The sequence below is a fragment of the Typopeltis vanoorti genome, chromosome 1, assembly GCF_054136105.1.
Source record: "Typopeltis vanoorti isolate ZY-2024b chromosome 1, IOZ_Tvanoo_1.0, whole genome shotgun sequence".
NCBI classification, from domain to species: Eukaryota; Metazoa; Arthropoda; class Arachnida; order Uropygi; family Thelyphonidae; genus Typopeltis; species Typopeltis vanoorti.
This window is the reverse complement of record NC_143549.1, coordinates 56,739,855-56,758,228: the sequence shown is the minus strand read 5'-3', so window position 1 is coordinate 56,758,228 and position 18,374 is coordinate 56,739,855. Positions and strand designations below refer to the sequence as shown.

Sequence of the window (18,374 nt, the reverse complement as noted above, 5' to 3'; positions counted from 1 at the left end):
CAGAAGACATTCAGATTCATTTCCTACAGGTGAAAACATCTGTAGGACATGAATTACAGAATCAAAAGGTCTTTTGATTCTGTAACAGAAGAGACCGATTTCCCAAATCTGAACAAATGTTGAAACGTTGGGGATGAAAACAACTCAACAGGAAAGAAAGCAAAAGAAGGAAGTAGAAAAAAAAGGATGAGAAGGTCGAAATTATGATAATTCTAAGAATTGTGGAATCAACACTTTCCACTCTTCGAGTTATCATTAGTTTGTTGATGAATTTGAAATTTAATAGAATTACATTCGCATATTGTTTTGTATGGTAATTATTTTAAGATTTTGATTGAATTTTCTAGTGAAAGGATTTCAAGGATTATGCTCTTTATTTTGTGTTTGCTGCTTCTCTGACAGGTCTTTTCTCTCAGCTATTGGTCGGATGGTTGACACATAAAATAACCCTTAGCAAACAAAATGTTGTTGCATTGTTCATTATAATAACGGATTAGCAGTAGCTTGCCTTCCGTTGGCTCAGGGCTATTCAACACGCATGGTGATTTCTGTCATTTACGAAACTACCATTTGTGTTTATGCCATATTAAACAATTTGTTTAAAGAATTTCTTTGAAGAGAAAAATTTACACTTTCAATTGGTCTATGCCTCTGCATTGTTGGATGCTAATCTACTTACACCGACTTTTATTGGAAAACAAAACATCCAAATTTTTGTGCTTTTTATTAATTTTCTTCTGTAGGGAGATAACAATGTATGATGTACATGTACTTACCAAATAAAACAATCTTTCTCGAAAAGTGGGAACTACCTGCTATATTGAACCGTTAAATAACTCTTATGTTGAATTATGAACACACACACACACACACACACACACACACACACACACACACACACACACACACACACACACACACACACACACACACACACACACACACACACACACACACACACACACACACACACACACACACACACACACACACACACACACACACACACTTAGTAAGTAGTGTATTTATCGCTCTACAAGATAGATAGCACTTCACCCGCAATAATCACGAACTAATCGACCTCAGATTCCTTAAATCCTGATTAGGAAAAACTGACATTTCTCTCTCTGCAGCCGTCTTTCAAACTCTGCATTGACAATGTCGGAAGTCATTTCTGTATTTTGCCCGTTATCTGAATGAGGTGATAGAGTGTAGCGTACAAGTTTATATCAATATTTTCTTTTACATTTAAAACAGTATAAACGGTAAACAATGAGGAAAAAGATGAGTGAAATGTACAAGAGCAACCATATACTTGATTTGTGGTCAACTACAGAAGGTTGTTGATATGCAAATGGAAGAGAGTATATAAATAACAGAGCCTCATGGAACTCATGCCATTATTTGGAAAGTAAAGACTGCCCTATATTAAAGAGTGATATTCGTACGATTGGCATCCAAATGAACAAATCAGAAGAGAGACAACATGATCGGAGTTCACTTACTGATTGTTGTGCCAAATGATGAGAAGTATGAACTGGAGATTCCCAGAACTTACCATAGCATTTGCTCACAAATGGTGACATGAGCAAGAAAAACCTGTTGATTGATATTAGCGGAATCCATACCGGCCATCGTTAACAGGCGAACAGTTTTCAAGACATTAGAGTAGAAACCAGAATTAACGATTTTTTTCCCATTATTCCAGAAAGAACTGTAGTGAGTGAAATTAGAAGATGATTAGCAAATATTTGTCTACCTTCTTAAGAATAGGTTCAATATGGACTAATTTCAAAGTTGCAAAATACAGATATCTTATAGCAAAGTTCTTTTGATATCCACTTTGTACAAGACTATTATTGTCACTTTTTATGATGAAAAAGAGTATTGAATAATCTGTATTTAATTGGTAGAATCGCAATAACAAGATAGCGTATCGCTAACTATGGGAAAGGCCAGTAGAGTATATTTTTCTATGAATGAATGGCGTTTCCTACGCTCATATAACTCTCAAAATTAAAAACAAATGGCTGAAGCAGGTTTGGACTGAAATTACGATCAATTATGGCAAGAGACCTGAAAACGTCTTTGCCATGTGTACATAATGCAAGTTTTCCGTTTTCAGTCATTTCAAAATAAATATTAAATAAATAAATAAAATTAAATTTATTGTGGGTTAGAAAACACACACATCCATTACTTATTTTCACCTCCACAAGTCACCACTGAATATGAAGGTGGTTATTTACTTTCGCATTCAAAAGTGGATTAAAAACATCAGTTTTTAATCCAGGTTTTAATCCACTTGTGGATTAAAAACATAAGTTTCTCTGTGGATTAAAATAATCAGTTTCTCTCTGCTATCCTCTTTAGGTTCTCAAGTATTCTAGGAATGATAAATACATTAAGTGCAGCCATTCTAGATAACCTGGGATGACACATGAAACGTTAGATTTGCTATTACACACACACACACACACACACACACACACACACACACACACACACACACACACACACACACACACACACACACACACACACACACACACACACACACACACACACACACACACACACACACACAGCAGCTGCTGATGAAAGGCCTTATGAAAAAGTTAAAAAACTAGAAATAAAAAAAACCCACTTTGTATTAACTTTGGAAATTAACTTTGAATAAATATTTATTTCAAAACTAGCATTGCAGGTCTTTCTCTCTCTCTCTCTCTCTCTCTCTCTCTCTCTCTCTCTCTCTCTCTCTGTGTGTGTGTGTGTGTGTGTGTTGTCACTAACATGTCCTTATCGTATAAGTATTAGGGCAAGGATCCAAATTTTCTTATCATTCTAGCCTCGATCTAAGAGGCACTAAAGCTGCATAGTTTTTTTCTGTCCTTTAAATTATTAAAACATATGTGAATCTGTATCCAAAATGAAACCAGAAAACATTTCAAAAGCAATATTAATTGCATCATGTTTTATTAATGCATTTGTCAACGCTGGATTTATTCAAGCGAATGGAGTTTTGTTTGTAGCTACCATGAGTCTGTTCAACGAGTCCAGAGAAAAGTGTGCCTGGGTTTTTAGCCTAAATACAATCATCTGTCAATTTGCATGTGAGTATTGCATATGATAGTTGCAATCTTGCTAATGATTATTTAAAGCAGGTCATGGAATATTTTTTTTTAAAATTTAGACGATTCGTATCTACGGAGCATGCGTATTAAAATTAATGATTTTTCTTTTCGTGAGAGATATGTTAACAAAGGTATAACGAGAATATATTCAGCCTAAGTATTTTTCTATGCTACTGTAATATACTAATTTATGAATGAAAAATAAAAGATTACATTACAGCTTCCAGCAGTTGGATAGGTACTGTGTAAATGAAAACTATTTAAAGCCCGGGTTATTTGAGACATTCATTTGCGGTAGAACATGTTAACTTGACAAGGGACCTGTTTATTGTGAACTGAAATGTGTAAATGTAAATATGAAGTTGTTAAGTTTGAATTATTTGCTTGCATGCAATATATGTTTCCCTGCTTGTCTTTGCATTGTAATTTGATTAAGTTAATCTGAAACAGAAAGATTACGTATTTTGTGGTAATGGATTATTTCTTACGTCTTTACGTGGAAAATTCCACTCATTATATCTACAAGTATCAGATTTACATGTTCATCCCCCCCCACATACAACAATTCTAATAATACTCACAAGTACAAATGATGCAGAATAATGGCTTATTCAGGCAAGATTATTCGCTAGATGAAATTCAACTTAATTGCTATCATTAGTTAAATGCCGTAATACGATCTAGCTGCAGTTTTGCCGAAGAAATGTTTTTAAAATATTCCGTGAATATAAAAAAAAAAATGTTTTTCTGCATTGTCATATTCAAGGTTCAACTGACATTAATAATGAACATTATTAATCTGAATTTTAAGCATAGCCTATGGGTGACTCATACTGGTAAATAAGCAACAAACATATAATATCTAAATCTTCGAATAACACGAGATGTCCCTCTGGATAAATTTGATTTTTTTTTAAATTTCTTACAGAAATATATCAAGAAGTGTGAGTTTTATAACGCTAATCCTTGGCCTCGATTCGTCTTCTGTCATATGCATTTTGTGAGATAAACTTCCATATGAGACAGCGTAACTTGTCTTCAACTGGCAAGCCCTTAAAATGTAGTGTGCTACGCTACGTAGGAATCTAATTCCAAACAAAACATACCCTATTCTCCTCTAGACGTACATTTGTACATTCAGTCATTTGTATACAAAGGACACTTTCATTAGATTCCACAGAATGATGAGTATAACTTTGGCTGTCATAAGTCGCTCTGAGCAGATTTACGTGGTGCGGACGATGTATATACAGTATTTAGCCAAATGACACTACATATATACTTATATATCATGGTGTTAAGAATATGAACTTAAGAATAAATATGAACTTAAGAACATGGAATTAAGAATATCTTGTATTATGTCTCGACTAAACATGACTGACTGGATGTGGATGACTCTGGAAGTATAGAAGAAATCACTAACTGTCCCCGCTACACATTACCCTAATTCGGATAAATGAAACCGTGTCAATTAATCTAGCAGTGATAACAATGAATAGCTTTTCTGTAATTGGACTTACCACAGCACCTTGGAGCAGACTATAGGAAAATACAGCCACATTTTTTCATTGGCATAATCTGTACCACTGAGGACAATTGCTGTTACTTTATCCTGGAACGACGAGTGAGGGCTCAGGCCTTGAATAGTTTCTTTCGCTATCTCACCAAGGGTGGATCAGCTAATAAGGGTGCTATCTGGAAAGACAAAAACACATAACCAAAATAGAAGTGTCTCGTGTGCCCTACCAGATCGACGTGCACCTAGTATTTGCACTGGCTACTCTTCCTCCCATCCTCTTCTCATAGGCCCTTATCATATCTTCTTACAATTCCGATCCTGGTATACCATAGGTGACTCTTGTACAGATAAGTAATTTCTAAGTTTCATTGGAATGTACATTTGAATGAAGAAGAAGAAAAACCTGAATTTGTGCACAGTTTGGTTTTTCGGTCTGCCTAACTGTGCAGTTCTATCCCCACTAGGACAAAGCCTGTAAATGCACGTTCTGCTCAATTTCTCCTGATAATATAACTAAACATTTAGATATTAACCTGCATTCTGCCAAACCGTCTTTCAGATCCTCATCTGCTTTAACGACTTAATAAAGCTGGTACTGTGAAACGTTCATTCTATATCCTGGTACATGAAATCCACAAGTATAATACTCGAGTACACTTGTATGTGTTTGAGGATCACAATGGAATGTTTATAAGGATTTTCGAGAAATAAACCTTGACAGAATGATAACGCACACCGATAGCAACATTTTCTTCATTTTATTCGAATTTTTTCCCATGCTAAGGTCAGATCTTCTGGAAAGTAATTATCAAAAACAGTTAACACATTGACTTGGTGATTGTGATATTTTAAACGACTTTTGCGGTTGCATACTTTTATAGATTAAGTTTAATTGTTCACTTATTTTTAAAACCAGCATTTTCCAAGATGTACCAAATGAAATTATAACTGAAGTAATATGTGGAGTCAACAATATACTTACATATTTCAGATTTACTCTGATGTCACATTTACACTATAACGCGGGAATGATTAGGCTTAACAAGAAGGTCATTCAGAAGCCTTCAAAACTTAGGAAAGAGTCACAATAAATTATTGAATTTTCTTTCCAGAAATCTTATTCTGGTGACTGATAGTCAATATGAATCGATCACAAACATGTCATAATAAGGACACACACACACACACACACACACACACAAAACTTTATTGAGAGGGGACTACAAATGCGTGCGGTAAAACGCATATTATTATGTCACATGCGTCATATTCCTCTGATAAGTAACTGATTACAGTTACTTATCAGAGGAATATCAGCTATACTCTAATAATTCTTCTACTGCAGCTTCTCCCACTTAAATGGGGTCACTGTTGATAATGAGTCTCCTCCACACCTTCCTGTCTTGGGCTGTCACCACATCCAAGTTCTTAATCCTTAAGTCCTCTTCTACCAGCTCCCTCCATCTCTTCTTTGGCCGCTCACGCTTCCGCCTTCCTTGCACATCCATCTGCATGACCCTTCTTCCCACACATTTGTCCTCCCTCCTCATCACATGACCAAACCATCTCAACCTTGCCTCCTGTATTTTCGCACCTAAGTTCGTAACTTTCACTGTTTCCCTGACATAGTCATTTCTCAGACGATTCTTTCTATTCACATCATACATCCACCTAAGCATTCTCATCTCTGCTACTTCCATCCTGCTCATGTTATTTTTCCTCAGGGCCATAGTTTCTATAGCATATGTCATAGCTGGCCTCACTACTGTCCTATAGATTTTGCCTTTCAGATTGATCGGCACCCTCTCATCGCATAACACTCCAGCCATCTCCCTCCAGTTCCTCCAACCCGCTTGTATCCTGCATCCCACTTCCTTCTCAGCTCCTCCATCTTCTTCCACTGTTGAACCTAGGTATCTAAAGAAGGAAATGTCATCACCTTCCTGATGACATTTCCTTCCAGCTCCAGATCTGTCTGCTGTCCGCCGCTCACTGTGCAACACATATACTCTGTCTTACTTCTGCTCAGTCTCATACCTCTCTCTCTTCCAGTACTTTTCTACATCTTTCCAGTTTAGTTCACGCTTCTTCTCTTGAATCTGCACACAGCAAGATGTCATCTGCATACAACATTGTCTAAGGCGCATCTTCTCTCACCTCCTATGTTACCACCTCCATCACAATATTAAACAGAAAAGGACTTAATGGTGACCCTTGATGCAAGCCAACTGTTACTTGAAAACTTTCTGTCTGTCCCAGACAGGTCCGAACACTCCTCTTCACATTTCTGTACATTTCCCACACCAACCTGAGATATTTCTCCGGAACCTTCTTCTCCCTCAGACAACTCCAGACGTCTTGCCTTGACACTCTATCTTATGCTTTCTCCAGATCAATAAATGCCAGATGTAGCTCACTTTGTTTCTCTCGATACTTTTCCATCAACTGCCGTAACCCAAAGATAGCATCTGTTGTTGATCTACCAGGCATGAAGCCAAATTGTTCCTTTGCAATCTCCGCCTCCTTCCTCAATCTACCATCAAGAACCCTTTCTAGGATTTTCATTGTGTGGGACATCAACTTTATTCCTCTGTAATTTTTACAGTCTTGTGCATCCCCTTTACCCAGAGTACTCTCCCTCCATTCCTCGGGTATATTTTCCTGTTGGCAAACTTTCATGAACAGGTCCCACAGCAGATCAATTTCCTCTTCCCGCAGTACTTTCCATGCCTCCACTGGAATTCTGTCGGTGCCCACTGATTTTCCATTCCTCATCCTCTTCAAGACCTCCATCACTTCCACTCTACTGATGTTCTGCACCATCCCCTCAGAAGGCTTCCCATCTTCTCTGTCAGTCCTTGCAGTTTCCTCATTCAAAAGTCCCTCAAGGTATATTTTCCGTCTGTTTCTTATGTCCACATCCCTCCATAATACTCTTCCAGCGTCTTTGATCTGCTTCACATGTAAGATGTCCTTTGCTACTTTATTTCTACATTTCGCTAGTTGATAAATTCTTCTCTGTCCTTCCTTTGTTTCTAATTGATCATACAGATCTTGATATGCCATGGCCTTCGCATGTGCCACAACTCTCTTGGCCTCTTATTTTTTCTCTCTCTGTACATCTCTCTGTCCTCTTCCACTCTTGCCTCATCCCACTTCTGCTTTGCCTTCCTCTTAGCTGTCACTGCCACTTGTACATTATTTTTCCACCACCAACCCTCCTTCTGCTCTCTAATCTTTCCAGATGTCTCACCAAGCACCTCGATTGCACAGCTCAGGATTACTTTTGAATTATGTTTCCTACACTTTCCAGTCCATCCGAAATCCTCTCTAACACCCTCTCCCTAAAACGATTCCTCACCCTCTCCCTAAAACGATTCCTCACACTCTCCTCTTTTAAACGAAACCACTTAGTTGTCTTCATCCCATGGCATCCAGAGGTTCTTATCTTCAATCTTATTTTAAAGTCTGTGCACAGCAGTCGGTGTTGTTGTGCTACTTGATCTGTTGGAATTACTTTACAATTTGTCACAACCTTAAGATGTTTTCTTCTAGTCAAAATGTAGTCAATTTGTGAACTGTTGTTACCACTCCTAAATGTTATCAAATGTTCTTCTCTCTTGTAGAAAAACGAGTTCACAATTGCCAGATCCAACGTAACTGCAAAGTCCACAATCTTCTCTCCTTCCTGGTTCATCATTCCCACTCCGTGGCCACCATGCACCCTTTCACAGTCTCTATTCTGTCTTCCTATGTGTCCGTTCAAGTCTCCTCGGACAATTATCATCTCATTTGCTTCCAGTTCCCTCATTTCTTCATCTAACACGTTCCAGAACTCATCTTTCTCTTCTGCTGTACAACCAACTTGCGGGGCATATACACATAATACGACCACCCGCTCTTCTCCAAGACCCAATTTCATTCACATGATCCTGTCGTTCCTTCTACCCACTTCCAGTACTTTGCCCTTCATTCTGCCACACACCACAATTCCTACACCATTTCTTCCCTCGTTATTCGCTCCAGAGTAGAATAATTAATGTCCATCTCCCAGTTCCTTTGCCTTTCCTCCCTTCCACCGTATCTCCTGTACACCTAAAATGTCCAACTTCCTCTTCCTCATCATATCTGCCACTTCTCTTCCCCTTCCAGTCATGCTTCCAACATTCAGTGTTCTCACTCGCAACATCCTCTCCACCTGCTGGGCTCGCTTCTTTAACCGCACTCGCCCTTGATGCGGTAGCCCTCGTCCACTTCCCGCAGCTGTAGGACGATGTGGCTGCGCGTCGCTTAAGGGGTATGCTCTAGCCCTTATATCATTTTCTGTTTGACTCATATCATAGTTTGAGCTGGCATTGAAGTTTTACGACCGGATGCCCTTCCTGACATCAACCCTAGCCATTTATCCGGGCTTGGGACAGGCACCTATTGAGGCTAGCTTGCCTCCTTCGGTGGCTGCATAAGACGAAATGACTTAGCAAGATAGGAAAGACTCATCCCTAGTCCTCGAATACTCTAATAGCATCAGGGGAAAGGAGAAGGAGAGGAGAAAGAAACAAAGAAAGAAGAGAAAGAAAAGAAGTTATATTATTCTGAAGACCAGTCTACAGAATAATATAACAGATGTATATTACATGAAGTAAGGCATGGTCCAGCATCTGGTACCTCGGGTTTGCCATGCCCGTACTCGCTAAAGTGAGCCCTTGAGGGAGCTGTACTCTAATAATAATAATAATAATAATAATAAATAAACATAAAAATATTAATTAACGTGCATAATTTGAAAGAAAAATTTATGTGATTTACTGAATAATTACTGCTACACTGTGCAATGATTATTGAATAATAGCAATTAAATTAGACTTTGCATTCTTACAGCACTACCGGCAGGAATATTGGTTTACAAATTCGGTTGTCGCAAGATTGCCCTAGCAGGGAGTTTACTGACAGCAGTGGGAGTAACATTCTGTGTATTTGCGCGAAGTCTACTCTGGTTAACAATATTTTATGGATTCATTTTTGGTAAGTTATGGATTTTTTTTTCTAGAACAAAGCAACAAAACAGTCATTGTAAACTGGTAAGTCTTGTATAGGAAAATTATTTTAAATAAATGGTTATTTGCTCACCAGTTATTTCATTGAACTAAAGATTATAATCTTTAGTTCAATATATGCACGATAATTATCGTGCATATTTTTGGTAATTTTATTATTTATGTTTGTTTGTAGTGAATATTTTAACTCCAAAAGGAAACCAATTGACCTAAACATATAAACGCGTTTGAGAGTTATAGTTTTAAAGTCTGAAGATGTCATTTCTGGTACACCCTGCTGATATCTTTGGTTATTTAGACATGAATTGGTCGATTAATTTTACTTTATGTGAAAAGGATGCAATTGGAAAAAAAAATGAGCTTAGCTTTCCGATTTCCTTAAGTACGCTTCTTTGCTAACCGAGATTTTCAAATTGTTTCTTTACCAAGTACTGAATTCCCCTGTGCGTATATGATTAGATGAAAGTAACCAAATATCAGTGTAATCTCGTGGTAAATTCCATGATAACAGATTGGGATAAAGAAAAAAAACCTTAAAGATTTGATTCAATTTCATAACTAGAGGTAGGTTTTCTAGGAAGTTTCCATTCTATTCCGGAGTTAGTCGATATTTGGGGCGCAAGAGAAAAAGAGAGAGAGCAGGGTATTCTTGTGAAGAAACTTGCACAGGATTTTTTTGCACAGATGGAAGATGGTTCTGATCACCTTCCATCTGTTCAAGAAATGCGTAGATGGAAGGTGAGATGTCAGATGGAAGGTGATTCTCATCACCTTCCGTCTCACATGAAGGCATTCATCCACCGACAGAAGAGAGTGACACCTACCAATATTGAACGATTAGTATTAGATGAGGACTTCCTTTCACTTACCATAAAATATATCATAGTTATTTTTTGTGGCATACTCAGCACTTTCATTGGCACAAAGTGTCGACATGAGTTTGTAAAATTACAAAGACAAAAACTATAACGTCTTCGAGAATTAAGGACCTCTGTTAGAAAAAGTTTACAAAATCGGTAAAAGTAGCAGTTTGGAAACACATTATATAAAATTCTGATAGAGATAATACTGACTAGTTCATAATGCATTCGCGTTTTCAAAAACCATGTCGCATACATTATTTGCGAGGGGAGAAGGTGGTGAACATGGTTCATTAACTCTTGATACACAACCGGCTTTTCACTATAAGCACCATGATGTATGAATAAATATTGTCCAGATTAATATAACATAATTCCTGATATGTTATTCTGCACTACAGGATTAAAATATCTCCAGTTCATTAACTAGCAGCGAACCCTCCACAAGAAAACAGAACTGGGTCATTTTTGGGTGTCCTTTGGTCATACAGGGGACTCCCCCCCCCCCTGGGCGAATGCGAACTTATGTAGTTAGCACCACAGTGAAAGTTGACTAACTCTAAAACCATTTCTCATTTCAGTAAGATACACAACTAATTATTTAATATGCATCGCGTTCTTATATATCTTGTTATTGCACTGGCATTTCCATTCATTGGAATGCAATATATGGGAAATCGAGATATATACGAATAATTTTGTCGACGTAGTGTATTTATACAGTATTCAACAAACTCAGAAAACTTTCATGAAATTTTATTGTTTAAAGTTAATTTTTTTTTTTTGTTTTAGGTTCTGGAATGAGTATGTTAATGTTGGTGATTCCTGTTGCAGTCTGTGAACATTTCAAGACTACGAAGACTATCGTCTTAGCGTTTGCTTTGACCGGCACAACAGTTGGCGGAGGTGTTCTATCGATTGCAGCTGAGAAACTGATAGACCATTATGGACTCCGGGGTTGTTTATTAATATTAGGGGGTGTGTGTACGCATTCATTCTTTTCTGCAGTTATAATGAAACCTCCTCGCAAGTTGTGCACTCGTGAAGATTCCGATAATAAAGGTAAAAGAAATTCACTTTCTGTCGATAAGCTGCACAGTAACTCCATAATGGAAGAGGCTAACTATTCAAATTTAAACAAAGAAGAAAAGTCGGAGCTGGAAGCGAATCAACATTTAGGAGGGGATAAGAAAGGAATGAAACTAGTGAACGAGAGAATGCTAATTGTAAGGATATTACAGTCAATCATTTCCACTCTTCAGATTATTCAAGGTTTGCTATTGAATTTAAAATTCATTATAATTGCATATGCATACGTTGCATATTATATTTTGTTTATAATCCATTTTACGATTATAATTGATTTTGCTAGTGACAATGGGATCACTAGAGATTATGCTGTGTATCTTGTTATGGCTTCTTCAATAGCAAGCATATTCTCACAGCTGTTGGTTGGATGGGTAATCGATAAAAGAAACCTAAGCAAAAAGAATGTTGTTGCATTGTTTATGTCAATAACGGGAATAGACATGGTTTGCATTCCGTCTGCTCACAGTTATACAACCCTGATGGTGGTGTCTGTCATTTTCGGGACTACTACTTGTCTTTTGTCAGTGTTCAGAATTTTGTTTGAAGAATATTTGGGAAGAGATAGACTTGCACTTTCAACTGGTCTCTCCACCAGCTTTATAGGGTTTGCCAATCTTTTTACACCGTCTCTTATTGGTAAGTCAAATAGTCACAATACGCAAAATTCTTGTGAAATTTATTACTTTTAATTTCTTTTTCGTGGTAATAACCTCTGTTGCTCAGTCGGTATAGACGATGTCCTTTCTTTGGAAAGACTCGTGTTCGAATCTTTCCAAGGATGAAAAGCACCTTTATCAGGACTGTTCAACTGACGATGTGTTAGACGATCTCATATAGAGTTCGGAGAGGTTTTGCTCCCTGAAACTCTGGTTTTTTATTATCATTTCGTGACACTTCCAGGGAGTCCAAAGACTCATCGGGGAGAGCACGTACTCTACAACTCTCTATCTCCACCACTCAGTTCACAAATCTGCCACTCACAACCAGCGCCACTTCTACAGGCAATCACAAACATCCATGCCCACGGCGGGATTCGAACACGCAACCCTTTGGCTGGAAAGCGGCCAAGCAGGTTGTGAGCTTGGCATTCCATTAAGCATTCTGACAACACAATTATTTGTGTCTGTTATCAGAAAGAAAGCTTTTGTCAAGTATGTCTGTTATGCATGTTCTAATGTGCAGTGCATTAATATGCTTGCCGGGACTTAGTAAATCTATTTATATTCTTATAATGGCCAACTACTTTGGGAAATTGGTCATTATAGGGCCATTACAGCTGCACTTTCATGTCAGTTCGGGCCTCTAGTAAGCAGACTGATAAAATCCATTTACCTAAAGATATGCATTCCATGGTGAGATTCAAACCGGGAATCGGTAGGTTCGAGAGGTACGTTAACCACTCAGCCAACCAGGCCGGCAGTGTTAATGACAATGTATGAAGTTAACGTCAAAGAATCAGTATCATTCAGTTTCTTATTCTGTCCATTAAATAAAGATATAAGAAACTTTTACTGAAAAAGAGAGCCAAAAGAATTCATTTCGTTGGTGCAAAATTATATAAATCAAGTGGATATTAAATCCAACATTATTTCAAAGCCGAATACAGAAACTATAAAAGTCTCGTACGAATTTGACCAGAGAGCTTACGGGAATACACTTGCCGGCTTTACGAGTTGCCCTATAGGAGGCAAATATATGGACTCTTGGGCAAAGCGATCATCTCTCCTATAAGGTCCGGCAAGGGCAACTCGTAAATGCTAGCGAGTGTATTCCCGTAAGCTCTCCAGTCAAATTTCGTACTATATAAGAAGCTTTCAGTATAGGGGATATTAGGGTAGAGATTGAATGCGAACGACATCAAAATGTCTCATCGCATTTTTATATATGAGTCAAATTTTTGACAAAAAAATGGCATATTTATTTTCAGAATTATTGAAGATGTTCTTGATATTTTCCTCGAACGTCTTCTACCTCTTTCGAAAATAAAAGATGTTCAATGGGTGATATTTCATTTCTTACTCCCATCTAAATCATTTACCAGATTTCATTTTATGGGAAATTTGATGAAAATCTCTTGAAGAGTATAAGTCATGAAACTATCAAAGCTGTGAATTCTTACACAAATTATGTCATTGTAAAATGTGCACAAGAAAAATATTAAAAAGGAAGGAAGAAAATGAAATCCATGATAGAAACTCTCCATGAGGCCTAATCAAAGGCGAATAATCCCTCCAGGTACAACCTGTACTCGGAGGGAGTCCAAGTATACCAGCTTACATGGGAATGGAATGAAGCTTGGTTACTTCTTGTGAGGGGAATGATTATCCCTGAGTCCTTCATCCCTCGCTGCATTCTCCTACTCTACGAATTTCCATTTTTTTACTCACAGCCGTAATCAACAATATAAACATTTCCACAATCACTGCGGTTAAACATTCTTCCACAAAAACCAATAAATCTCTAAAGCATCAATAACACTACAAAAATTGCAAAAAAATTACCCAAACGTGAGCTCAAAATTTCTCACATTGAAAAACAAACCTTGATTTCTCTTACATCAGGGCTCTTAATACCAATATTAGTGATGTGCACAGCTATGTAAAATTATCCAAATACGGTGTGTTATTTATCACAAAACGACAACTGGCAACCGTTACAAAAGAATCTCCTCTGAACTTTCTCCATTGCATCTTTCGCAAAAAAAGCGTGATTTTTACAGTGCGAAAGATGATCGGATTATTAGTCCCTTTTATATGATGTGCTCCAGCTCAAAACCGTTCTCCAAATTCCGGGGACTTCACCGATCTCTTTGATTATTAATCTGCGAAAGTCGATCATATACTAATCGTCGAAGATCATAGTCGAATCTTATGCTATGTAAGGGCAAAACGCACCAAGCTTGAGTCATGTCTTAATGACAGTGGTGCATATGGTCGATCGTTAAAGCTGTTGGACTAACGTAACTTCCACCCTTCCATATATTTCACTTCTCTCACAACCTGATCGTACAATGGTACCATCTCCCAATCAGTTTTCTTTTCCCTCCGACTCTCGTATAGACAATCAAAGCAGAACTCTTCCTCCCATTCCAAAAACTATCCATATTCAATCCAAAACTTATCCATGTTCAATGTATACTACCAAATTACGTATAATAATTTTATATCATGCTTATAATTTACGTGCTACATAAGTTTACTTATAACATAACATTTTATTTTAGAAAATTTACAATGCAGAAATGTAAGATAAAAGAAAACAAAAGTAAAGTTCGCAAATAAAAATTTGAAAGTAAATTTCTCTTCATGTTAAACATCTCTACTACATTTAGTGAAGATATATAACTTTTAAAAATCTAAATATATATTAATAAACGAGATTTTCTAGATTTTTGAAATTGTTCATCAAGTTCAACTTCACTTCAACAGCTTGGTGAAAAATACATCATAAAAAATTAAAGAAATTACAAAAAATATCTCTATGTAAAGGATAATAGATATCCGTTCAAATTTCATTTAAATTTTGTAGCCAGATTAAATTTCCTTGGGAGCTTATCAGAGTATAACCTTAGGCATGGGAGTTGCCTACGGTTATATTCTAATAATTGATGTGATTTGGGTAGTTTTCACTAACCCAAATCACATGAACTCTGTCCACGAGCCAGTATATTCATCTTTTATAAGCACATGTAGGTTACACTGACCAGAGAGGCCGATAGAGACCTAAGAGTGCATGACGTTAGCCATGTCAGAATGTTATATTTTTTAAAAGTGAACTCTTCACAGGTGCATTAACAAATACTAAAATAAATAGCGAAAAAGAATAGAGTTACAAGCCTTTGATTATGAAGCCTTTTGGAAATTAACCATTTGGAAAAATTAGCTATAAGCCTTTAGCTTATTTTTCATAAGTCAAAGGCTTATAAAAATTTTTAATTTTTTACAAATCATTGCTAGACAGGAGTTTCTTGCAGTCTTAAGTTTCTGACTGATTACAAACAGTACAAAATAGCTGTTAGGTCAGTGAAACTAAAAGTAATAATAAAAGACGAATCTATATGGTCGTGGACGGAATTCATGTCTTTTAAGTAATACAAACAAACCACGTCAATTTCCATGCCGGGGGTTGACTGGGAGAGAACCCAGATAAAGCTTCTTCAAGTCCGGGATTCTAACTGGGATCTTTCCCAGTTAGATTCCCATTACGAAAAGAGTTTCGTAAACTGAGCTGTGGATTTAACATTATATTTTTGTTAGTACATAAAATCTATAAACTGACAAATGTGATTAGTTTAGGCTTATTAGGAAAATAATAGGATAATGTGCATTTCTGACGGTTGATCTCATCTTGAACTTGGAATTTTTTCCTAATATTTCTTTCTTTTTTTGTTATGTCAATTCCAATAACAACATCTATAGTAAGTTGTCTTATAGTACATTAACATTCGTTCCCTCCTTCAGGCCGGCCTGGTTGGTCGAATGGTTAGCGTATCCGCTCTCCAAGCAAAAGGCTGCTGGTTCGAATCCCGCCGTGGGCATGGATGTCTGTGATTATCCTACTAACGTTCTACCATATGCATTGCTATAACTTGTGTCCTGCCACAGTATGACCTTTGATGTCTTTGTGCCATAAAAATCAATAACAAACAAACCCTCCCTCAGTGAGCAAAAGGTAAGATATGCCAGAAATCCTGCTTTGAGATCAAACTTAGATTGTCGGGGTGGGGGATATTTTTTTTAAATATCTGAGTAATTATTTCAGTAGATGTTTGTATGTTATCGTTTTCTACTCAGTTATCTGTAAAACTCTTCTTATTTTTATTTAGTATCATTATACTGTACCGAACTCCCTTTTAGCAGGATGATCTTACACTGGGCGAAAAAATTCACCTACCACCAAAACACATTCGTTAAGTATCCATGCCTGCAGTAGGAATTTTACCCATAGCCTGTTGGTTGGGGATACGCTGACCACTCGCGTAAACAGACTGGCAAAGTTACATTTTTAACTGACATTTCGTTCTCACTATTCTTTTACTGTCAGTTAAATGACAAAAAGTAGGGCTAATCCAATCCGAGATCACATCATCATTTATTTGTTTAAGACTTCCTATTATAGTCAGAAATAGGTTTTACACTTATAGTCATGATTCTTATAGCAACATATTCTGATTGTTTTTTTGTTTTTTGTAGGTTATTTCCGGGATATTGTACACAGTTATAATGGTTTGTTCTACATGTTAAGTGCTATCGTAACTTTCGGGGGACTGTTCGTATTTCTTTTAAGGAAACCTCAGTGAACTGCTAAACTAGAGATCATTTTTTAAATATCTGAGTAATTATTTCAAAATCAGTGTATGTATGCTATCGTTTTCTAATCACGTTATATGTAAAACTCTTATTTTTATGAGTCTCATATACTGTACCGAATAAATAATTTATATTTTTATGATATGTGGTGTCAATGAATTGTGATTTATTAATAATCAAAGCAACCTACATAAATTATAAGTGCATAAGAGCGTTAATATGTTATTGGTTTGTACACCTATGGGAAGTACTTAGTTTTTAAGTGATTAAATAGATGTTAACTTAGTAAACGTTTGCGAGCAGGAATTGATTAGTCAGGCTTTGGCACAAGCAAAAGATAATTTTATCGAAGAACTCGGTTTTATTCTCTTGAAATTAACAATATCAATCATAAAAAAACAGACACTTTTACACATAATTAAATACTACTTATAACATCAATTTTTCCGTGAATCTAGCAAGACCCAAAAATGCATTGGATAGCTGCGATGTTTATTTATAAATAAATTAATTTACTTCGTTCTCAAAAACAAATTTCAGTTTTACTTGCCTAATCCTGCTTTTTTTATGCTACATCTAACCAGCTTTTTATATTGCTACATATGCAGTCAGTTTTGTTTCTTTCAGATATCCTTTGACTACTTCCCTATCTCCTGTGACTAGGCAGTTTTTCATGCTAAGATACCGTCTCAAACTGGCCTGACATTCTCTCACAATCAACTGTCTTATAATTCTGCACCCATTTTCTATTCGCTGCCCTCAATGTAATTTGCCACCTCTCAAATTAAAACTACATAATCATTCTCTCCAAATGGGGGTAAAATTGGTATTTCATTTATATACAGATTTTCAGATGCAAATGCTACTCCTGTATGATTCTTGCACTACGAATTTTTTCCATCACGTATTGCTCAGAGGTTAGTTGTTCTTCAGAAACTGTGTAAAGTATCTGTCCTGCATGCCTTCTTCAATCTAAATTCCTATAGTTGAAATCAACTATAATGATAAACCTTCTCATATCCATGGTTCTTCTGTATATGCAGTTCACAATACTCTATAACCATCATCTTTAGCAGCATGCAACTCTATTTTGTACTGTTAACTCATACCTGACGACTAACACACTGCTTATATTACTCATACTACACCGTTCTCGATCTCTATTCTAGTTGTTTTTAATTGCTATGCAGTAATTAAATAATCTTCCACCTTTTCTGTTTTTTTTTCCCTTCTCGAATACATTTTGCTTATCATGTTGTATTACGGTAAGGATATCCTCTTATGTTGGCGAGGTCTCACAATGCCAATATTTTTGTTCCATTTCATTTACTTTTTTCACGATGCTTCTCCATTAGTGAACATGTACATTGATTATTAAAGTAACTCTTAAACCCGACTGGTTCAAA

General features: G+C 36.7%; 1 protein-coding gene across 1 annotated transcript; it reads left to right on the top strand.

Annotated features, from left to right (window-relative positions):
* The first annotated feature begins 2,937 nt into the window (after positions 1-2,937).
* LOC150110000 (monocarboxylate transporter 9-like) lies at positions 2,938-17,112 on the top strand. Its single transcript, XM_090390536.1, has 4 exons — positions 2,938-3,113; positions 9,535-9,678; positions 11,363-12,295; positions 16,852-17,112. The coding sequence occupies exons 1-4, from the start codon at positions 3,038-3,040 to the stop codon at positions 16,956-16,958; spliced, it is 1,260 nt and encodes a 419-aa protein (XP_090246662.1). The 5' UTR covers positions 2,938-3,037; the 3' UTR covers positions 16,959-17,112.
* Positions 17,113-18,374: the final 1,262 nt, after the last annotated feature.

Bases quoted from the DNA above. Each gene is read 5' to 3' on its own strand.
- LOC150110000 (XM_090390536.1), top strand. From the start codon at position 3,038: ATGAGTCTGTTCAACGAGTCCAGAGAAAAGTGTGCCTGGGTTTTTAGC. The intron at 9,679-11,362 runs GTAAGTTATGGA...TTTTTGTTTTAG, and splicing joins ATTTTATGGATTCATTTTTG to GTTCTGGAATGAGTATGTTA. The intron at 12,296-16,851 runs GTAAGTCAAATA...TGTTTTTTGTAG, and splicing joins TTTTACACCGTCTCTTATTG to GTTATTTCCGGGATATTGTA.